This window comes from Lithobates pipiens, unplaced genomic scaffold (genome assembly GCF_037356315.1).
Source record: "Lithobates pipiens isolate NorthernLeopardFrog02 unplaced genomic scaffold, aLitPip1_a1.2 Scaffold_8, whole genome shotgun sequence".
Lineage (NCBI taxonomy): Eukaryota > Metazoa > Chordata > Amphibia > Anura > Ranidae > Lithobates > Lithobates pipiens.
In genome coordinates, this window is record NW_027507903.1 from 113,233,610 (window position 1) to 113,258,025 (window position 24,416).

At 40.7% G+C, this 24,416-nt stretch overlaps 2 protein-coding genes across 6 annotated transcripts in view; both read left to right on the forward strand.

The window, feature by feature from the left end:
* SEMA7A (semaphorin 7A (JohnMiltonHagen blood group)) overlaps positions 1 to 24,416 on the forward strand; it is a 72,127-nt gene that overhangs the window by 39,522 nt on the left and 8,189 nt on the right. For 3 of the 4 annotated variants that reach the window (XM_077470898.1, XM_077470899.1, XM_077470901.1), the window contains exons 11-14: positions 3,632 to 3,753; positions 8,629 to 8,783; positions 11,855 to 11,901; positions 13,345 to 15,762. In XM_077470898.1, coding sequence (XP_077327024.1) covers positions 3,632 to 3,753; positions 8,629 to 8,783; positions 11,855 to 11,901; positions 13,345 to 13,718 — 698 coding nt within the window. In that variant the 3' untranslated portion in view covers positions 13,719 to 15,762. The remainder of the gene's footprint in view (positions 1 to 3,631; positions 3,754 to 8,628; positions 8,784 to 11,854; positions 11,902 to 13,344; positions 15,763 to 24,416) is intronic. The other variant, XM_077470900.1, reaches the window with a different exon arrangement.
* On the forward strand, positions 15,769 to 21,318 carry LOC143961590 (uncharacterized). Of its 2 annotated transcripts, XM_077470902.1 has the most exons (6): positions 15,769 to 17,014; positions 17,097 to 17,186; positions 19,496 to 19,552; positions 20,557 to 20,586; positions 20,671 to 20,730; positions 20,823 to 21,318. In XM_077470902.1, the coding sequence occupies exons 1-6, from the start codon at positions 16,621 to 16,623 to the stop codon at positions 21,194 to 21,196; spliced, it is 1,005 nt and encodes a 334-aa protein (XP_077327028.1). In that variant the 5' UTR covers positions 15,769 to 16,620; the 3' UTR covers positions 21,197 to 21,318. The 2 variants fall into 2 exon arrangements, with proteins under 2 accessions (XP_077327028.1, XP_077327029.1); XM_077470903.1 differs by lacking the exon at positions 20,671 to 20,730.

Below are 24,416 nucleotides of genomic sequence, written 5' to 3' on the forward strand. Positions count from 1 at the left end.
GTTACACTTGAGGTAACCCCCCAGAAAGACAGATCGAGCGGCGATCGAATGGGGGAAAAATCACACCTTGGATATTATTAAGGACATGTATGACTGCACTCTATCGCCCAATATAAGAAGACTGTGGTCTGTGACCTAACCTAGGATTGGCCACAGACACTGATAAACTCTATGGATTGGAATCCAAAGGGCATTGATTAGTTGTGCAGGAACTGCGTGTGTCACTAGCCCTCTCAATAAGAGTGCTTGCCATCTAATAAAGCCTCTTAATCTGGAGAAAAATTAGCAAATAATATCAAAAAGTTCTGAGGTAAAAATGATGCATGGGTCCTTATGAGATTGGTGCTGGGTGGTGTGGTCATGGTATAAGGCTTATAAGGCTTTGGCTGGCACGGTTGTGGACAGTTTCTATGTGTCACTTAGGTTTTTCACCTACTCATGGTAAGGGGCTCCAGAAATTGTGTCTATTATGGAGAAAACAAAGTTTTTGATGGGTTAATAAGTTCTGGTCTGGGCTCTGGAGCCTAGGGGCTTTGTAGAGCTTTGAGACAGATAAAGCCTCCACCTTTAGGTCCACATCTTACCTGTTAGGGCCTTTTCACATATGTGGTGGCCTGAGTTGTCCTCCACATTCAAATCACCCTCCAGAGGGCATTTGATAAGCAGTGAGGAGGTGTTATAGCTCATCCTCACTGCTTGATTTAACCCTCTAATGCTAAACTACTGCACCATAATTGTGTGCATTCCATGCAGTTGCAGGCAAGTTTGACAGTACCATCCAAAATAAATATGTCATCTGGAAATTTGGGTGAGTAGCCAGGGGAAGGGATACAGAAGCTTAGCTTACCAGTTTTCAGGCGCACAGGTACCCATCTGAAATTTTTTTTAGCCTGACCTCACTAATTAGTATTAGCTGTGCACAGGCTTTTTGTATATGTGAACTGAGTGAAGCACAAAGAGGCTCTCACACACACTCTCTTTGCTGTGAAAGCCTACTGCTGGTTGCAAAGGCTGATTGCTCACAAAAGGTACCATGTGCTGTCTATTTGTTGGAGAACCCATTAGGTGACACCATATTAGTCAGAAACTGACATAACTTTGGGTACTAGCTCAGACAAGCAGATGCATTGTTTGATGTGTTTTTTTTTTTTTTTTGTTTTTTAACAATAATTTTTATTGAAATTTATTAGGTTACAATATAAATTGTCATGTCTTGTAGACATTACTGACACACATGGTTTCTGTAATTCAGGAATGTTGTAGTGTACTTATATAACACTTGATATCCTGGACCAGCCTACCCCTAATGGGTTCAAACTGTAGACATGGACTGGACACCAAGTTAACTAGATAGTTGCATCAATATAAACTTAAAACTTGAAATGAGAAGGTAAGAAGTAGAAGAAAGTAAGTAGGTCCAAAATGATTTTCTACATCAAAAATATACTTGTATGTGAATTGAGGTTATTTCAAACTTAGGGATAGAGTTACAAATTACACTGTTCTTTCTGCCTGGAAACTTCAGATTGTCCATAGAAACTAAAACGTGTCCCTTTTACATCAAAAGTGGTTTTAGACAACAGTGGTTTTAGAAAACAGCGATAGTAAATTAGAACACTTGCAGAATTGAGCGATAGTGACCGATTTTATTATTATATTATTATTTTTTATAATTATTTATAGTTATTTATTATATTATAATTTATGATTTTGAGTTTCAAACTTTATCATACCCGGGATATCTACTAGACTTTTGTTTGGACAGATTTAAGTATGTTATTTCTAAGAATTAAAGGCCTACAATATAAAACGCCAAATTTCTATACAAAACAATGTACCGCTTTGAGACGCAAAAATCGGACATAATCATACCGCCAGGGAGGCTACGTAACTGGGTAATCTAGGGCGGGCTAACCAGGTATTCCATTTTTTTTAAATTTAATAGTAAAGTAGTTTTTATAAACTAGCATCAGTTCGTACAGGCATACCCCACTTTTAAGTACACAATGGGGTTTATTTACTAAAGCTGGAAAGTGCAAAATCAGGCTCAATTGTGCCTACAAACCAATGAGCTTCCAGGTTTTATTACCAAAGCTTAATTGAACAAGTTGGGGTTAGAAGCTCATTGGTTTCTATGCAGAAGTGAGCCTTATTTTGCACTTTCCAGCTTTAGTAAATAAACCCCATTGTGTACTTAAAAGTGGGGTATGCCTGTACTGTGCTTTATAGTCGATTAATTGGGTGCGTCCATGGATTTCCATAGGCTAGTTATGGTGAGTCTTGCTGCTATTAATGTATGGCTCACAATTTTTCTATATGTTATTGGGTATATATTCAGTTTAAGACCTAATTAGGCTGTAGCAAGAGTAAGCTTGGTTAGATTTCCCATAAGATCTGCTATGAATGATGCTACTGATTTCCAGAAGCTCTGTATGTTTTTTACAGATCCATGACTATGGTATTAACTATGGCTTATCCTGTTACCAATAAACCCATCCCTCCCTCTAATGAGCACACAACACATGGGTGGAGTAAATTGGACACAGCAGCCATTTTATTAACCAATATATAAATTTCCATAATTAACATAAAATAACGTAATAACCTTTATATATATATATATATATATAAATTTTCCAGTTTTATCACCACCATGGGGTTCAATAGGCATAGCCCATAACCGTACCTGCTAGTCCCTTCTCAGGCCTCAAGTCGCTAAACTCCAACTCAGAGACAACTAGCAGGTACCCATATACCAACTGGGAGCCGCTCTCAGACGTGTCCCTAAACCATGATCTTTAGGTGCCCATATGACCTTAACAAGTACCTTGCACCCCGCCAAATAACCACCATCCAGTATTTTTACAACCCTCTCCATACCAGCACACCAAGCTCCTCCAATTGTAGGGCCGGTGAGTGGGAAGCGCCTTACCCTCACGGCTCTTCGTGCAGACTGGCCCCTCCCCTTCTGCTTCATGCTTAACTAAATGAGAAGCTCCCGCCTGTCCACTCAGCCGGCCAGCCCTACTCCGTCTCCCCTGCCACGGCTCCTCCCCGTTAACCCTGTCATGCCGGCCCTCCACTAAATACCTTCGGCATTGCTCCAGGCCTCTCTTTGTATGTGCAAAAGGTTGCCTGTCTGATGTGTTTAAAGCTATAGACTTGCTGTACAAAGCCCTTTCTGCATTGAAACTTTATTTGCTGTCTTGCTGAATAAAAGTGCAAGACAAACCTGTACAGTTTGGGTGTTCCTTACTCATAAGGACTTTAGGGTTCACAGGTGGCCAAAGGGTAGCAAAACTAGGCAGCGGAGACACGTTTACCTCCCCCTGACCGCTCTCCCATACACAGACACACAGACAGTCAGGACTGTGATGTGCTTCACTGCAGAAAATTAAACAGTGTTGTAATTGGCAGGTATTGCTGCCACCGAACATGCCCCAAACCTATGCATGCAATTGTACCACAGTGGTGCTCTAATTACAGGGTTAAATCAGGAGATGACGAGTTTTCATATCACGTCACAACCTCCTCTCAAATGCCTCTAAAAAGCCATCCACACAGATCGTCTTTCAGAGAGGCGTCAAGGGCTGCCGCATATGTAAACACTTTCTATTTTTTTTTTCTCTAGATAATGGAACTTTGCACAAGGTTGTGGAGCAAGTTGATGGTGCTATGAATGTATTGGAAATAAGGCCCTTTAATAAAATGAGTAAGATCTTGTACTTGGACCTGGATCTAAGTAATAGAGAGGTGAGTACACTAAACGATGGAGAGCAAACAAAGAAATTAAATATCAAATACTGAATTTCATGAATAAACCTGCCACAGGTGAATGGTCTAAGGTTATCAGTGGTGTACCCCAAGGTTCAGTGCTGGGACCCTTACTTTTTAATATCTTTATAAATGATATTGGGTCTGGGATCAAAAGTAACATTTCAGTCTTTGCAGATGACACAAAGCTATGCAGTGGAATAACGTCCTTACAGGATGTCTCTAATTTACAAGCCGACCTCAATGCTCTGTCTAATTGGGCGACTATGTGGCAGATGAGGTTAAATGTTGAGAAATGTAAAGTTATGCACTTGGGGGCTAAGAATATGCATGCCTCATACATGCTAGGGAGAATACAACTGGGGGAATCCATAGTGGAGAAGGATCTGAGGGTTTTGGTAGATCATAAGCTCAATAATAGCATGCAATGCCAAGCTGCGGTTTCCTAAGCAAGCAAAGTCCTTTCCTGTATTAAGAGAGGTATGGACTCCAGAGAGAGAGATATCATTTTGCCCCTGTTCAAATCATTAGTAAGACCTCATCTGGAATATGCAGTTCAGTTTTGGGCACCACTTCTCAAAAAGGATATCGGGGAACTGGAGAAAATGCAGAGAAGGGCTACCAAACTGATAAGAGGCATGGAGGAACTCAGCTGTGAGGAAAGATTAGAGGAACTGAATTTATTCACTCTTGATAAGAGGAGATTAAGGGAGGATATGATCAACATGTACAAATATATAAGGGGTCCATATAGTGAACTTGGTGTCGAATTATTCACTTTACAGTCAACAAAGAGGACAAGGGGGCACTCTTTACATCTAGAGGAAAAGAGATTTCATCTCCAAATACAGAAAGGTTTCTTCACAGTAAGAGCTGTGAAAATGTGGAATAGACGCCCTGCAGAGGTGGTTCTGGCCAGCTCAGTGGATTGCTTTAAGAAGGGTCTGGATTATTTCCTAAGTGTACGTAATATAACTGGGTACTAACATTTATAGGTAAAGTTGCCTTCCTCTGGATCAACTGTGGATATAGAATTGGGTATATGGGATTGTATGATATTATTATTATTATTCTTATTATTATTCATTTTTTATTTTAATTTTTTGTGGTTGAACTGGATGGACTTGTGTCTTTTTTTCAACCTGACTAACTATGTAACTATGTTGGATGCCAGAAATATAGCACAAGAATTAGGCCGCGTACACACGCGCGGACTGTTCGCCCAACCTTGTCCGCTGAACAGTGTTTGGGCGGACAGTCCGCTCGTGTGTGGGGCTTCAGCGGACAGTTTCAGCGGACAGTTGGCCGAACAAGGTCTTACGGAAATTCCGAAAAACTGTCCGCTGAAACCTTGTTTCAGCGGACTGTTCGCTCGTGTGTAGGCTTGTTCGGCCAACTAAGTCTCGCGCATGCTCAGAAAGGATTTCCACGTCGGAAGGTTGCATTGCAGTGTATAGGACGTCGTATTTTTCGTCCCGTCGTACGTGCCGTTCACGTCATCGCGCACGGTTTCAGCAAACTGTTCGTCCGTCGTGTGTGGCCATGTCCGTCCATGCTAAGTTTGAGCGGACTGTTCGCTCAAACTGTTGGACGGACAAAGTTGGGCCAACAGTCCGCGCGTGTGTACGCGGCCTTAGAGGTTAACATAAACCAGACCTATTATGAGATAAGGAATTTTATCTTGGGTGACAACCCGCTTCCTACCGTATATATGCCTGTAATGTTGTCATTGCCCATTGCACCAAAGTGAGCAGTCAGAGACTTGTTGGTGTTCTCAGAATGTTTAGGAATTTCCAATGAAATATTGGTTACACCCTTACTGGATTTATAACATGTAGGGATCAATGTTTACAACCTCTGGAGCTGATATTTAATCCTGTGAGCTCAGTCTTGTACAGCATATCAGACTGCTTCATAAGCTTTAGTACATTGGATTTCTGCAAAAGGTCAGTGTGATATACTTGTCCCAAATGTTAAACTGCCCAAAACATTTTTATTTTACAAAACATATTTTCCTCAAAAGCCCAAATGTGCTTTATCTTAGAGTAGAGATGTGTTCATAAATTTCCATACCCCTAACAGAATTTCTAAAATGGTATCCTTTTTGGTGCACCATCACCACAATACAGCTCACATAAAATACTTGCAAAAACTTCTGAAACAAAATCATGTAGAATGATGGGGCCAAAATTGGACTTTATGCTTACAACCTTAAATGCTATGTTTCGAAGAAGTCAACAAAGCCAATGAAGAGAACATTATCCCAACCTTGAAACATAAAGGTGGGACTATACTGTTTTGTATGTGTGAGCTATAGTAGCACAGGGAATTTATAAGGCACACTTAGATTTTTCACAATAACAATTAACCAAACCCTCCCTCCATAAAAGTCCAAGTCGACCCTTTAGTGGCTGGAGCAGAAAGAAATTAAGGTTCCAGAGTGGCCCTCACAATCTCCTAACCACAGCATCACTAAGCCACTTTAGAGAGATGTCAAACATGCAGTTTATGCTAGGCAACCAAAGAATTTACAGGACCTAGAGGCTTTTTACCAAGAAGATTGGGCAGCTTTACCACTTGAGAAAATAAAGACTGCACTGATGCTAAAGGGGGCAATAAACAATTTTAAGAGCTAACTTTTGAATAGGACTATATTATTGATATGGTTTGTTTAATGATTGTGCTATTCAGTGATGTCTAATGCCCCGTAGCGGAATTTCTGTCCAAAAAATCTTGGATGGTTTTTCCGACGGAATTCCACTCAAGCTTGTCTTGCATGCACACTATCACACAAAAGTTCTCTGAACTTTAGACCGTCAAGAACGCGGTGACGTACAAAACTACGACGAGCCTAGAAAATGAAGTTCAATGCTTCCGAGCATGTGTCAAATTGTTTCCGAGCATGCGTGATTTTTTGCGCGTCTGAATTGCATATAGACAATCACATTTTCAGATAGGAACTTTTCCTGACCGAAAAATAGAGAACGCGCTTTCAATCTTTTGCTGCCTGGAATTCCGCCAGCAAAAGACTGATGGAGCATACACATGGTCGCATTTTCCAACAAAAAGCTCTCATCTGAGTTTTGCTGGCTGCATTTCCGATCGTGTGAATGCGGCATAACAGTTTAATTTGATTCACATCCTCCCCTATACTTATTGTAAATGAATACAGGAAATAAAGGGGAGTTTTAGTTTCAGCTTTATTGCTTAGATGGAATGTTCAAAATAATGAATTAAAAGTTTTAATAGTTTTATGGGTACAGATAAATAGTGGTGTTGCATTCTAAGTTATATGTTTTCCTTAAAGAAATAAGAATACATTTAGATGTTGGACTTCTAAAAAAAATGTCTGCCAGGCAAGGAAGGGTTCCATAGTAATGGTTGCCAAAAATAGGTATGGTGGGCGGGTTTTTAGCAAACAAAGTTAGATATTAAGAATTAGTTTGTTGTAAAAGGTTATTTCTGCAGAACCTTTAAAGAAGAAGTAAACCCTGATGAGTTTACTTCCTCTTTCATTCCCTGCAAAGGCAAAGCATAATGGACTACTATGCATCGCATAGTAGCCCATTATGTGTCACTTACCTGACACAGGAGCCAGCGAAGTCACCGATGTCCCCTGTAGTCCGGCGCATCCATCTTCTCGGTGGGGTCTCGCAGCCCCGCCGCTGTCATTCGGCGAAGCACGGGAGCCGAGACGCGCGGCATCGCGTGGCATCTACTTCATCGACGATGCCACGCTCAGTGCGCCTGCACGCCGCTGACAGCGGTGCCTATCTTCGGGCAAATATCTCCTAAACCGTATAGGTTTAGGAGATATTTCTTGGACATACAGGTAAGCCTTAATCTAGGCTTACCTGTAGGTCAAAGTGGTTTGTAAGGGTTTACAACCACTTTAATCTTTGTGGCAGTGACTGAAACTTCAATTGTCATTTGTCAAGACTTGAACCCATTGTCCTGTTTTATAGTTTTACAGTCTAGTTTATGGTTTTCACTAGCCACAGGTGCCATTTTCTTAAAAACCCATAGAGCACCTAGCCACAGTGCACTGTGTATGCCAGCCCAGAGCTCCAGTGATGTGCTAAACTGGGAGAAGGCACAATACTGCCTGGGATGACTGACTGAGTCAATGATAGTCAATGATATTTACAGCTGCAAAGGGTGGACCAACTCAATATTTAAAGTTAATTTACATGTAAAGGCAGGCGTTCCAATACTTTTGGTAATATAGTGTAGACATCAAATGTACCTGTGGTATACATTTTACATGTAAACCATGTTTGACTAAACCCAACTCTGGGCTTGAGTCCAGAGCCTGATGCTTAATAATGGTGGACATTTATCCCAGAAGTGGAGCAGTGCATCTCTGGATTGAAGGACACCCTAAATCCGATAACAGAAGCAGCTGGAGCTTCTTTTGTTATTTTACAGAGCTGCTGATTGATCCTTTTCATTGTGTTTGGCCCAAGCTGGATTTGGTCTTTAATACTTCTTTGTTACCATTCATTTTTTTATTCTGACCACTGCACAAAATGACAGAGTTTTGTGTTATTTTAATCTGTATTTAAATGCATCTCAGTTATTCTCTTTCTAAACCACATGAATAATTCTTCTTTCTTTCTGGAAGTTTTACACATCACATCATGAAACCCAGTAACCTCACAAGTCTCCCATTTCTTGATTACTATTGTTCATATTGTATTACTTATATACAGTACACTGTAAATGGCATAATTAGTAATAGAGGAAACTTGCAGGATGTGACGGATAAAGTTGCTTAGCTCAGTGCACAGTAAATGTCATTGGTTTCATTTGCTCACAGTTTTTTGTGTGTTTTTTTTTTATTTTTTTTTTCAGCAGCGCGTTTTGTATGTAGGAAGTGCCCACGAATTTTCCAAAATCCGCCTTGATGACTGCCGACTTTATAACAAAAGCTGTTTAGATTGTGTCTTATCAAAAGACCCATATTGTGGCTGGTATGAAGGCGAATGCCAGTCTATTCTGAATAATAGGTATGTGTCATATCCTGTATATTGTCGCCTGCTCATATAACACTTTTCTTTCATCGATTTAGAATAGTCTGAGCTGCATTTTTTCTTGATTGATTTATTCTTCCTAGGCATATTAAAACATCACACTTAAATGAAACCTCTTTCTAGAGCAATACCCTTTTAGTTGCTATGGTCTTAGTCTATTAACTGTTCGAAGCTACATTGCTACTATACTTCTAAATAAGAGGAACTAACAGTTAGCTATTTTTGTCACATCTGTAAGAAGCAGCTGTTGTTGTTTCTGCTTCTGAGTTATACGGTTAGTAAAGGTTATGAATTTGTTTAACCTTTTCTGGTGTATCCTAATGCAATATAAATGCTAGCAGCTGTGCCAATGATTAGATTAAGGACCCATACATACTAGAATGCAGTGCGGTAAAGCCACGCTCCCATGAGGCTTCCTGTACCACATTCCAGTTGCTCTGCCCTTGCAATTTGCTGCAGGGGTCAGTGCAAAGTTAGAGACACCCCAAACGCAGTGCTATTACCCGCACCAAATCGTATGGTACAAAAGTACCCTGTATAAATATAAATATAAATATATAAATAGTGTATAAATATTGTATACTGCACTATCCAAAAATCAACATATATACAGCAACGTATTCTGTGAGACACAGTAAAGCCTCATACATACGATTGGACTTTATACAAACTTTCCTGTGAATTTCTGTACAAAGGGTGTTGCCCGTGAACTTTTAAGCATACACACGTTCTGACTTTTTCAGCCAACTTTCACCAAATCACGTGGTTTTTCTGCTCTTTACCGCCACCTTTGGTCAACTTCTGTATTGTTGTCTGCTCCATTGGACTTATGTTGTTGAAAAATTTGTCTGTTCGCACAACCAACATTTGTCCGATGAAAACCGAAAAAGTTTGTCCGATGGAGCATACACGTGGTTGGATGTTGCCTTAATACAGCTAATTTGCATGTTTGTTGTCAAAAAGTCAGATCGTGTGTACGGGTCGTGCTAAATAGTGAAGAAATATAGAAAAAAACAGCAATGTAAGAAGACAGTCCACACAGTGATGAAAATGACAGTTCCACGGTGCACCACTAATCGCCTGAATAGTGTATAAATTCCAAAGAAAAACCTCCACCTTATAAATTGACCGCTTACTAGCTCAAAAGTGACCTCCTATTATGGAAGTTCTAATCCGCTTGTGGCACTTATACCCAGCCCAGGCCTTTTGTCTTCCAGTGGAACCAGGTTGAAGAGCACCCGCCACTCAGGAGAGGATCCAATCAGAAGAGGTTCCTAAAAAACAGAAGGCTTTCATAGCGTAATATCTTCAATGAAGGTTTAATGTAAAAAACAATTGCACCTACAAAGATAGTTAAAAACATGGACTGATAATCCGGCTGGCTCATATGTAGCAACCTGTCCTTCCGGGACCTACACAAACGCAATGACATCAGCACGCCGCTCCTCCCTATGGATTTCGTCACAAGATGACGTCAACCTGGGGCACCTGTACCCTGTAATGCTGTTGACGGGCATTTCAAAAAGTAGTGCATGTACTACTATACTGTACTATACTATTTAAATCCTGTGTGTGGTCACTGCTGCAGGATTTACTAGCTGTTGTTGGAGCAGTCTGTTCATTCCGGCAAAAGGCTGGCAAAATATGATAAGTGGTGTGTGTCCTTGCCCTTGGTGATAGCAAAGGCAAAGTAAAATGTTCCTGCAGTCCAGTTTCCCATTTAGGGGAACAGAGGTGAATTTTACTACCATGAATTGCTGTTCTTTTTATTGTATTATTAACCAGTTACAGTCCTGGCCAACTCTGATATTTCTCTCATATGTGTTAAAAATCAGCATTTTTTTTGCTAGAAAATTACTTTGTTTGAGGGTTCTTTCTATGTTTTCTGAAAGCAGAGGCCCCAGACAATAAAATGGTGATTGTTGTCGTTTTTTATGTTGCATGATATTTGTGCAGCCACTTATCAAATGCAAATTTTCTGAAATAAAATACAATTAAATGCATTTTAGAGCACACAAACACAATACAATACCCAATTTTTTGGTAGAATAAAAAAGATGATGTTACGCCAAGTAAATAGATCCCAAACATGTCAGGATTTAAAATTTTGCACGCTATTGAAATGGCGGCAAACTATACTACCTAAAAAATCTCCATAGGCAACGCTTTAAAAGCCTTTACAGGTTACCAGTTTAGAGTTAAAGGTCTGGTGCTTGAAGTATTGCTCTCACTTTGATGTGCACAGTGATACCTCACATGCGTAGTGCAATCATCGCTTACATATACATGTGGAACTTATGTTCGTTCGCATTTGCATGTGAGCACAGGGGGCAAGGGCACTTTATATTTTTAAAATGTTATTCATTTTATTTCATTGTTTTACGCTGTTTCTTTAAGAATGTTTTGGATCCACTTTATTACCATCACAAGGAATGAACAACATCTCTTGTGGTAGCATGGGCAGTGACAGCTGACAGGTAGTCTTTACTGAGAGATCATGGGTCTATTACCCCCCCTGATCTCTCCTCTGCCCTCAGAAACTTCTGACCAAACTGAGATTGGTTTGATCAGATGCTGGTAGCGGCTAGTAAGTAAACAACCAAATCTGAAAATGCCATTATGCACGCCACTTCAAGCTTCATGTATCATTGAAGAGGGCAAGGAAAAATTGTTCCTTCTTCCCCACTGTCTACAGCCAGCCCGAATGAATGTAGCAGTCCCAGGCTCCTGAATAGCATGAGAGAGCCCATGAATGGTGGAAATGGAGGGTCATTTTAAAGCCCTATAAAAGTGATCGGGTGGCTGTAAAGAAGCTTGATCACTTTTACAGGAAAGAGGATCGCTGGATCTAAAAAATTATACCAGGATCATGGCTGCCTTGAATAACCACTTGTTCCCTAGGAAATGTGGGGTACATCCTAAGAATGGGAGGTGATAAATCAGTTTTATGGGTTTTGTGTTTTATTTTATTGTTTTAAGAATTGTTTTTACTCTTTTATTGTTTATTAAACTGGAGGAACTTATGGTACCTGTTTCCTTTTTTGAAGGACTAATCCATTAGAGGATTTGACCCTGGAAACCTTGTGTGAGCAAAGTGAGTACCTTTTTATGTACAGAGTAATACAGAGTAATAATAAAAAGTATATCTAAATGTTTGAGGACCCAATGGAACATGTGAACCAGGGTCAGCACCACTTTAAGTGCCAGTTCACACTGGAGTGGCTTCAAAGTCGCCTGACTCTGAAGCCACCCCATACAGCGCGACTTCAGCTCGGCTTGCAAACGACTTCTGTAATAGAAGTGAATGCAAATCGATCTGAAGTCATCCCCAAACGGTACAGCAACCTTTTTCTAAGTCAAAGCGACTTGAGTCGCTCCGATTAGAGCAGTTTCATTGCACTGCATGGAGTGCGACTTGTCAAGCGGCTAAGTTTCCTGACAGGTCGCCTCAGTGTGGGCCGAGTGTAAGAGATTCCTTGGCCCAGGACAAATGTCACCTTAGAGGGTATTTGCTAGTTTTGTAAAATAATAGGTATGCTGTACATTTCAAACAACTTGTACCTTTAAAGTTTAGCTGACACTTTGGAGCTTTGCAGGAGCAAATCCAAGAGGACAATTAAAGCAGCCTTACAGTATGTTAAACTTTCCTTGTGTAATTTGTCAATGCTGTACATGTGATAAAAAAACATGTTTTATTTTGAACGTTTAATTAAAGATTTTTCTTTACTTATGTTGGAGTAAATTAATGGAGTAAAGGTACAATTCACACTAGTGCGACTTGTCAAGTGACTTTGGACACAAAGTCACATCCCATTGATTGGCACCCGCTCAAATCTATGCAAATTAAAGTTGCAGCAACTTTGAAAATGTCCCTGCACTACTGTCATGCAACTTTCTTGCATGTTGACTGTCAGAGTGTAAAGTTGCACAAAATTTGCATCTAAGTCGCACTCAAATTTGCACGAATTTAGTCCAGTGACCTGGTATTAACCTAGCACAAGCAATTGCAGCCCTTCTGCTATGACTAGTATTATTATAATAGACTTCTATATATCAAAATAGGCCATCAGGCAATTTATTGAAAAAAAAAAAAACATTGTCACATTTTTAACAGAACAGGCACAATGTCAAGCTTCATGAATGCTAACTTTTCACCAGATTATACTTGGTGAAAAGCTATCTTGACGTGAACACCTATGTTTTACTTTTTCACTCAGTTTTGTTGGATGGGAGCACCATAGCTGACATTACCACTTGTAATTAAATCTAAGATGTATGTTTTTTAATACAGCTCTTTTTTTTAAGGTTTAGCGCTTATTGGCTCTTCAATTTTACCAGCTCTTTGCCAGAGTTAGGAGTTCTGTCAGTCTTGGCCAATCTTGATTCAATACTTTCAGGGGTTTTAAGTGCCGTGGGCACAGGCAAGAAGGGGGCATAGCATTCACATTTCCCTCTAGCAGTGACTAATGCTTTGTTTTAGTTATGTCATTGTAGAGTCTCTTTAAATTTAACCACAATGTATCTTTTTTTGAACTAGAGTCCGAAACTTTGGCTCAAAGAGGAAGTCTGTCCCCACGCTCAAATGAAAATAAAGTGCTACCACCATCTGTCTATTATTTAACATGCCCAGCAGAGTCAAAGCAAGCTACTTACTGGTGGACGTACGGTGACAACCTCAAGGAAAGTTGCACCCCACACAATGGCAAATGCGACTTGCTCTTTGACAATATCATAGCCCCTGGAGAATACAGATGTATGGAAGAAGAAGGCACAAAACAACGTATGTTATCAGAGTATAAATTTACTTTGGAAAACAGCTCCTCAAGGATGAGAAATAGCTGGCTAGTGGCACTGGTAATTCCAGTGTGTATCACATTGTATAGCCATTTGACACCCCCTGCAAGAAGCTGAGATTTCCCAGCCCAGGTCACCACTGATATATGATATTAACTTCAAGGGTTAAAATACAATGATGGAATGAACTGTGAGATAAAATACATAGAGAAAGGTCTAAACATGATGGGAATCCAACATATGAATGATATCTGACTACGTTACCTCAGGGTCTACTCATATCTGAAAGATCTAACCAGATGAACAGACTTTTCATGTAGAATCTTGTGGCCGAAGGGCAGGGTTTAGGTCTACTTTGGTCTAAAATACACCCACAGAAAATGTATCCATTTAATGTGAATGAAGACTGCAAATGTAAATTCATGATTTAATCGTATTCAGTAAACATTTGTCACTGAGAAACAAAAACAGCTAAAATACAAATCAAGCTAACAAATATGAGTGATAACATTAATAGTAGTATTTAGTTTAATTTCACTGGAAACTGAACAGCTATCTGTAACATGCTGTAAAGCATTCGCAAATGTATCCTTTGTGTGGACAGATTAACAACTGCTTTTTGAATAGATTTTTCACATTTCCAGCACAGTTGAAAAAGAGGGATGTGTAACTTGATTCCTTTACAAAACCCCTTTTGTGGTGTAATAGTGACATCAAGTAGTCCATAGTCTGCTGTTGTTTGCCTACTTAGAAGACAAAGGGGAATCGATATGAGGATTTGTCTTTTTAAGCTGAAATGCGCTTTAAAGAAAAGGTTATCTCAGAGTTGAGGAATCCTTAGACCCCTTTCACACGGGCGTTTTTCAGGCGCTTTAGCGTTAAAAAAGCGCCTGTAAAGCGCTTGAATGAAGCCCTTATCTGCAATCCCAATGTGAAAGCCCAAGTGTTTTACGAGCCCTTTCATAATGTCAGCACCCGAAAAACAATCGTAAAGCGCTGCTTAAACTAGCAGCGCTTTACCAGCGTTTTTCGAGCGTTATTGGGGCGCTTTTAACCCCTGCTATTGGCCAAATAAAGGGTTAAAAGCGTCCACAAAGCACTGCTGCCAAAAGCGTTTTTTCAGGCGCTTTTCAGGCGTTTTGCAGGCGCTTCTCATTGATTTCAATGGGAAGAGACGCTTTAGGAGCAGTGTATTCACCGCTCCAAAAGCACTGCAAAGAAGCTGCTTGCAGGACTTTTTTTTTTGATGCCCTGCCAGCGCAGCTCCTCAGTGTGAAAGCACTTGGGCTTTTACATTGGCATTGCAGTTGCGACTTCTTTCAGGTGCTTTACAGGTGCTTTTTTTAAAGCTAAAGCACCTGAAAAATGCCCCAGTGTGAAAGGGATCTCAGTATGAAAGCACTCGGGCTTTCACATTGGGATTGCAGATGAGGCTTCTTTCAATCGCTTTACAGGCGCCATTTTTAACGCTAAAGCACCTGAAAAACGCCCCAGTGTGAAAGGGGTCTTAAAGTAAACTTTTAGCCTGACATTATATTAAACTAATACTAAAGCAATCCCTGGATGTAGGTACCATCAATTGTCAGGTTGTACCTTTACACCTTCTCATAGTGCTGTCAAAACCTTCAGTAGTTTCTATAAAAATATTGAAGAGGAACTTGAAATAGACAACTCTCCTGAACCTCATCACATACTGTATACATAGTCCCAAGAGTATAGGCCTTGCCAAGAAAAAAAACAAGTAATAAATCCAAACTATACATGCTTGATATGTGTTGGCTGGTTTAACTCCTAGCAAACAAAAAGGTTTGTAGCAGTGAACCAAAGTACTGACTATCTACAAAAGAAATGCTGACTGTTTGGATTTATCATGCTGCTGGTAGGGGCCAACAAATTGGATATGATTTTAGCAGCCCCAGCAGACTCAGAGCTGTCACTCTGTTACATAAATAGTAAGAATTTCAAATGCTTAATTTTTTGGAGCTTTTACCTACAATTACAAAGTTGTTGACAGGGTCTCATTAGGGTTACCACTCCTTTTCCAACCGAGTTTGCCTGGCAATAATTGCTCAGGCAGTAGATTTTATCATATGCCTGCTTTCCTTTTACTCAAGAGGTTTGCTAATTTGGGAAGCTCTGGTAGCATTATGAAAATACTTAGGTGTCCGTTTATGTAACAGTGATTAATCATCACTGCAGAGATCGCCGGCATTCTCTGTGAACATGGTTCACATGAGTGTGCCGGTATATTACCCTGTGTAGATCGCTTATCTTCATGTGAAGAGAAGAGATCTACAAACGTTCAGAACGCTCTCGCTGTGAATGCGAGGCTGAAGTCTCGGGAGAAATCCCGAGACTACGATTAAAGAAGAACAAAGTGAAAGTAAAGCATCAATCACAACACTCATTCATAAAATAAAAAAAATAAACTTTAAAGTCCAGCACACACAAATATACACCCCCCTTTATTATAAAACGTAACTAATATTAACATTTTACATAATAATTACACATGTGCTTTTATTCCCATGAACAGTGTATATATCAAATGGTTGATCCTGTATCTGTCACGCATCTGTACACTGTTAATGACATTTTAAATTCAATTGTAAGATAAATTAATAATAAAAATAAAAATATGTAAATACAAATAATGGCTAAAAAATTAAAGAATAAATTAAAAAAGTGAAATGAGATTCCCCTCTATAATATAATTGACCTGTCCACGGGTTCAAACCATCTGTTTGGGTGCCAAATATATATATAAATAAATAAATAATATATATAAAATATAAAAGATGATCCAAAAAATTTTTTGATTTAAAATTTATTGATTTTAAAATATATATATATATATATAAACCTAAATTAGAACATATTGATTCAATAAATATATATCTACTGTCAATCAAAATCACCCAATAATAGAAACATGGTACACTCTAGTAAAAGCTAAGTGAAAAATAATATTTTAATCATTTGAGGGGTTAGTGATTGGAGAGTAAAGAAGTTAAGAAGTATGGAGGCTTTGAAAAAAAAAAGAACAGCAAAGTTCAGCCATGGGCAGAATTGTATTTTGGTGTCCAGGGTGGTGAGCCACTGGGACCAACTATATGGTTCCCAGTCTAGAAAACTATCCTATTCCAGGAAAGGAGATATATGGCAAGCCATTGTCCAGGAGGTCAATGCCGCAGGAGAAATTGCCCGCAACGTCGATACATGCAGGCGGCGAATTAATGACATTAGACAGCAGGTAAAAAAAAAACTTGCCTATATTGCAAGGCACCAACGTGGCACAGGTGGAGGACCTCCAGCAAATATAACCTTCTCCTGTTATGAAGAGGAATTAAAGGGATGCCTCGGGCCTGACGTTGTCAGCGGTGTGCCAGGAGAGCATGATTCCGATGTTCATAGTAAGTAATTTTTTTTTTTAAATTAAATTCAAGATATTTTTTTTTCTTTGTTTTTTAATTAATTGAAACTTTTTATTCACAGTGTTAGGAGAACCATCTGCTACCACCGATGAAAATGTGGCCGAAGATTTGAATCAGGGCAATGAGACCTTGCTCCTATTTGATGACGATGGTAAGTAGTTTTTTTCATTAATTTTTTTAACCGCTTGTCTCCCACTCACAGATCATTTACTGTGGGCCGGCGACATGAGCAGGCTGAATCACGTATAGGCACGTCATCCAGCCTGCTCCTGTTTAATAGCACATTGTGCACCCATTATGGTGTGCAGCACGCCCCTCCCATGACCACTGTGTCCACTGGACACAGCAGATTTTGGGTGCCAGTACAGGACCGCTTTGAGCAGTAGCAGTAATCACCCTATGCTGGTTTTGTTCAGCAAATACCCAGCTATAAATTGAAAGTGAACCCGGGACCACAACTGCTCACTTTGCCCCCTTTCACATCAGGCCAATTTGACATGCGATTTTTTGACATGTAAAATCGCATGACAAATTACAGCCTATTGCTGGCAGTGACACTGTCCTAATTGTTGCGATGCTGACTTTGTAGCACCGCACCGATTCCCAAAAGTAGTTCCTGCACTACTTTTGGTGATTTCGTTGGCGATTTGAATAGACATCAGTGCAGCAACCCGCACAGATCTCTCTCAAATTGCCCTCAAAGTCGGACTGCAATGCGGGTTTTAAATCGTGTAAGTTCAGCTGAACCATCATGATTTCAAACCTCGGATGGATAGTGGTGGGAGACCAAGGCCCAACATGCCTCAATTTTTCCTGTTTCATGAAGATACAGAATCTTGTCACTTATGGTTTCCCATCCTCCTTTTCCTGCATGGTTCAGACAGGGAAACCTCAAACCAAGCAATATGTGCTTGGTCAGATGCTGTAAAGGGCAGGTATCTTATTCCCCCACTGCTGGGCCAATTAGAAAGCACACTGCGCTTTGTGCATGCGCAGTAGTTAACCAGCTGTGAAGCCAAAAGGCCGGGTTTCCTTACAAGGAATGGTGGCAGCAGCACCCAGGAGTTGATCCTAAGATCGGCTTTGGGTGCCGACATTGTTGGCTCCATGGACAGGTAAGTGCCCTAATAGTATAGGTCAACAGCTACAGTATTTGTACCTGAACAACATAGGAAAAGTCAAAGATAACCGGGCGCAGTGTCGCCTCCTCCCACCTCCTCTAATTGCCGTACTACCCTGTTGCAATTGCGTGCATTACACGGCACTTATGGATTTAAATCTGGCGGAGAGGAGGCAACATATCACCTCTTCATTGCCTGTCAAACACACTTTGATTGCTTTTCAGAGGAGTAGCAGTGCCTGCTGCACTTGTGAATGGGCCCTTAGTTGCATTCGGCAGTGGCACCCTTAAGGGTTGTTTACACAATGTTTGTGGGTGGTAAAACCCTGCAGTTGAGTCATGGTTTTATCACCCCCAATCTCTACCCCCTTTAGCTGCTGAGGCAGCATGAAAAGGTGTACAAATAGTGCAGCTCCTGTAACTTTGGTTGGTTGCTACTGCCTGCCCATCGCAACCCATTCCAGTAAATGGGGCCACTCTGCAAGCGCCTCGCAACTGCATGCTTCTGCAGGGTGCAAGGGGTTAAAGCATGTGCTGACAAAGCAACACCATGCTGCCTTCTTTAACACCTTGTTTGTTGTACTGCAAAAGGTGGAAGGGCACTTGCAGAGTGGCCTCATTCACTTGAATGGGTCATGCTTGGCAGGTGCTACACCCACCAACTATGGCAGCCTGTACTATTATGCCCAGTGTATTGCTTTACACTGAACTAAAGATCACCTATTTCCTTCTGCTGTCACCACTCTGGAGACTGCTAGCTGGGATAAGAGGTGGAGTGCAGTTGGTATCACTTTTCAGTAGGGGTGCAACGGATCGTCACGATCCTTGATCCAAATGGATCAGGAAAGGAAACGGCTACAGCTTGATTTACAGCAGCAGGATTCAATGGTTCCCACTGCTGTCTCTCAGCCTGCTGAACCTGCTATCTGCTGAAGGCTGGCTGAGAGGGCTGTTATCTTTAGCCTGGTACAGTTTTCCACATTCAACCCAGTGGATTGAGCCCAAAAAGCTGTCAGTTCTCTACGGGAGCCACTGTGCTAAGGAACAAAACGTTATGACACCGATCTCATCTGCTGAGCTGTTCCGTAATGTGGCTCCCTTGGGGGGGGAGGGGGATAGTGTTACATGGCATTAATCGATATTGTCTATGTATATATGTATGTATTATCTATGTACTATGTATATATATAATGTATCTTTGTCCCACAGATGGCCCCATACATAGGGAGTTATTGTCCACATCTTTTAGTGGTGCCTTATTATAAATATTATAATAAAGTGATTTATATTCTGATTATTGTGAACCTAATTACATTTTCTCTGATTGTTGTGTTTTACAGATAGCACGCAAATCACTTTTCAAACGGAAAATGAGGAGAATTGTGGTAGCATCAATGGTAAGTAAAAAATGCCGTCATGAAGATGAATGCTAATCTATGTCAAAAATACCATAGCTGTGCTACAATATGAAGATGTTTAAGTGGTTTTAAAGCATAGACAATTTTTACTTTAAAGTGCAGTTCCACTCAAAAGTGGAAATTCCGTCTATCTGTCTACCCCCCTGGTGCCACATTTGACACCTTTCAGGGGGAGGTGGAGCAGGTACATGTTTTTGACAGGTACCGTTTCCCACTTTTGGGAGACAGGGCCGCCCCTCTCCTCCTGCCTTCATCACCGGACCAATCTGAAAGCACAGTGCTCATGAGCAATAGGGGACCGGCTGTGAAGCCTAAAGGCTTCGCTGCCAGGTTCCCTTAACAGGAATGGTGACAGCTGCACCTGAGAGATGATCCGAAGATTGGCTGCGGTGCCGACAGCACGGGCTCCCTGTACAGGTAAGTATCCATATATTAAAAGTCAAAAGCTGCAGTATTTGTTGCCGCTGACTTTTTCATTTTTCATGGGGAGGCTGGACCTCCTCTTGAGTACATTCCTTGCATTCAGGTAAAACATGTTTAGACATCGTCATCCCAACTCACCTGTCCCCTTTTACTTACCTGAGCCATCATTCAATACTGCGCTGTGCACGTCTGCAGGTCTTGTCTCCCCTCACCTCTGGGACACGATGGCTATGCTGGGGCACTGGGAGCCAATGAAGTTGGGGGCAAAATCTACTGTCTGTGTAATAGATGTAGCAGCAGGGCTTGGGAGCAAGCACTCAGAAGTGAACTCATGGGAAGCGGCTTTCTGTGGGGGCACAGACAGGAGGGGCCAGGAGCACCAGTGGGGGGTGTGTTGAATAAGAATAGGAAGTTCACGTCCGCTCTGTGCAGTTCCATTGTACAGTGCAGGGAAGTAGAGAGATTCTTGCTATTTAAAAAAAAAATGTCACCTTTATAATCTATTTTAGTTGATTGTATTTTCTTCTCTTTTTTTATTCCTGTTGAAATTCAACATTCAGATGAAACTCAAGCTGGGCCGTCCAATATGGGTAACTATATCTTAGATTAATTACAAGCATTACAACTGTATAATTTTCTGATGATTATTTAAAAAAAAAAATTTTTTTTTTCAGAACCACCTGTTGTTTGTGACGAACAGCAAGGAGTTATAATGGAAGAGGAATTACCAACTAGTAAATCTAAAAACCCTTATAATACCGATATTAAATCAAATTATTTATTGTTGAATAATACGTATCATAATTTTATTTTTATTGTGTTTCAGATAATGAGGAGGGTAGGCACCAGGCATCAATTCCAGCACCAGGTCCCATACGGGTCCCAAGAGGGAGAAGGAGAAGGGAGCTCTTGGCCCAAAGACAAGAAGAAGCCAATAGTGCATCGATGCTGTTGGCTAATACCCTTAATTCCATGAGTGGAAATTTAAGAGAGAGACAGCAGCAGCATGATCAGGTCCTGGAAGAACAGCGAAGTTTTCACAATTCTCTGATAACAGAGCTAAGAAGACACAATGAATCTCAGGAAGCCATTTTAAAAGAAATGGTAGAGGAACAAAAAAAAATGTCATCTGCCCTCTTCTATCTTGTGGGGTCAATTTCTCAGCAGCTGCCCACTACTGACCAATCACAAAATACCTAAATTCTATTTCAAGTTTGTTTGTTTGTTTTTTGTCTGTTTTTGAAATTTGCACTATTAAGTTAAAAAATTTGCATTTTTGTTTAAAAAATTGTTTTATTTTATTTACTATTAAAATAATTTGAAGGTAATAATTTTTGTCTTTTTTTTTTTTTAAATCATCAAAATAACATTTATTTGAATTTTATAGACATCACAAATTGTTTTTAGCTTAAAGACAGCAGCATACATTTTGTCTAATTCTGCTGGGATGCCATCGGGCCCAGGGGTCTTGCCAGGCTGAAGAGTCTTTAACAACAGTAATATTTCCTGCGCCGGGATTAGTCCATCAACTTTATTCTGAGGTATCGGGTAAGTTGTGCCAGGGGGTCTAGAAACATATTTCTAAGCAGCCAGTGCTAACAATTAGTGTTCAAAAACAGTACAACGTGTACGTAAAAGCAACTCCGGGATTTTGCGAAAATCGATGCGACTGCTTCGAAGCTTAGTGAGGGGAGCAATGGGCATCAGCCAGGAAAGCCCTGTAGGTGCAGGCAGTAAAGGGTCCTCCTTCTTGCTGTGGCTGATGTGCCTGGGTTCTGAGGTTGCCATCTTCCTCAACTGCTCTGCATCTGTAAATTAAACATCATATTAACATTAATGGAAAATATTTTATTATAAAAATGACATATGTACTCTTCTGCCTATTGAAACCTCCTTTAGATATATCATCTGTTCCCCACAAGCTCCATGGTCAAGAAATTAATATTGACATCACAATTCATTGCTTATTAATTGTCAACTGAAGAGGCTAATCCAGCCGGTGATCTAGCCTCCGGATGGACGCAAAATATATATTTTTGGGATCCATATAGAGGCTATAGAGCAGGGGTGTCCAAAATAGTTTTAAAATAGGTCCAAATATAATAAAGTGAACATGTGCGAGGGCCAACAATTTTGCCTGAAATTCTTTGAACCATTTCGTAAGTGTGTTCGTACAAGCACTAATACACTGCCCAACAAGAATTCTGTTTCTTTTATGGCTGTGTGTGGTGCAGAGATGAACTTGGGCGTGCTTTTTTGATATATATCTTTTAAGGCTTCCACGGAATCCACAAGCAACACTCAGGACGAAGGATGAGCTTGGGCATGTTATCTGGATATACTGAAGCGTATTAAAACATGTACCTTCACTTTAAGAGGGAAGTTTGAGAAATGATAACTTAATTTTTAAAGAAAGAAGTGTTTGGCAAAATAAGGGTTAGTGCCTATCAATGCAGTCTAATCAGTGCTCATCTGCAGCCTCACCATTGACATAAATGCAGCCTCAACATTACCATGAATGTAGGCTTACCATTGGCATCAGTGCAGCCTGATCAATTCCCATCTGTGGCCTCAGAGGGGACAGGGAGGTGGCGGGACAAGCACTGACAAATTACATACAAGAGAATCCCCTGGTTACTAGGAGTCCTCTCTAATACAAAGTCCTGCCTTCTATTATAGACAGGACAGTCAATTATGGCAGCCCAGGAGACAAGACTTCCTAATACAGACGGTTCATTATCCTGTAGGTAATCTGGGGGCACTCGTCCTACCCTCTCCCTGCCCCCTCCAAGGCAGTGAGGATAAATATGGGGGAGGATATGGGGGAGGATATGGGGGCCTAAAAAGATATATATATCAAAATTACAAGGGGGCCTATGAAAACAAAAGTTTACAATTTAAAAAAAGGATAATCAGAATCACATTGGTGGATGCATCATTGGTCCAATGAGGCATCTGTCCCCTGACACTTAAAAGAATGAGAACTGAGTGAGCAAAGACTGTTGATCTTACAGTTCTCACTCTTGTGTGTGCAGAGAGTGTTGACTGTCAGTTATCAGCTCTTTGCTCTGCCCCTCGAGCTCTCACTTGAGCACCAAGCAGTGGATTGGTCATGAGAAGCTGGTTCAGTCTCTTACTGAGAATAAGCCAGCTGTTGCTACTGAATCTTGGTGGATTCCGACAAAGAAGTTGGGATAACGCCAAAGTATGGAATGGCACAGTGACTATGGCATGTTGTCAAGTGAATGCGGGTCATAGGAGTGCAGACTAAAGTTCACTACTAAAATGTAATACTAACCTGCTATGTGTGATTTTGCACATATCAGCCATGATACTCCTCTTGTGGGGTACCCCACTTGCACTTCTGGGCCCTCCCCCCCACTAAGTGCACCTATAGCTAATCAATTGCTATGGGGTCACCCATGTGTGCTTGCTCCCAAGCCACCTCTGTGTGTCCATAGACACACAGAGAACGGCTAAGCCCTGCCTCTTCTACATCCTCAAGTAAAAAATGAAAAAGAAATCATTGTAAATATTAGACTTACATATAAAATGGCAGGTGTCCACTTGAACAGGATAGGATCACAAACATTAAACTAATTAGTCGTCCTTCTTTGTAGATCCTAGAAGACATAACATCAAATTATGCTTAAAAAAACAGAGCACATTACAACAACATATACATTTAGATGTAAATTATTACATAATTACCATGAAATGGTTCTGAATAAGTCTCTGACGGACACGATTCCCTAGGTCTGAGGAATCTTCAGAGGCAGCCGGGAGTGCCGGTATTTCTGGTGGCAGATCATCATTGATGTGCAAGTCTACATTGTTTGCAAGAGCAAGATTGTGTAGAATTGCACATACAATAATGATATCTGACACCAGTTCCGGAGAGTGCTGTAAAAAACCCCCAGTTTTCGATAGGCATCGGAATGTGGATTTCCACATTCCAAATGTCCTCTCGATAACTGCACGGGTACGGATATGTGCACTATTATATCTAACCTCGGCCACAGTCTGGGGATTCGACAGAGGCGTCAGCAACCAAGATCGACATCCATATCCTGCGTCTCCTATAATAACAAACGAAAATATCATAAGTAATATTTAACAATTACGGTAATTAATTTAAAAAATAAAGAAAATTAAATTTGCTTACCCACCAGCCAGCCCTCTGGCATTTGTCTTCTTTCGAATCGTTCAAAGAGAGCTGACTGCCGCAGGATATGGCTGTCGTGGCAACTTCCGGGAAACCCAGATCTGATACTCATAATGCGCTGGTGGGAGTCTACCACCACTTGCACATTTAACGAGTGGTAGCTTTTCCTGTTGCGGAATTGCTCCTCCCTATTATGTGGTGGTATCAGCGGAATATGAGTACAGTCTATGGCTCCCAGGCAATTTGGCATCCCTC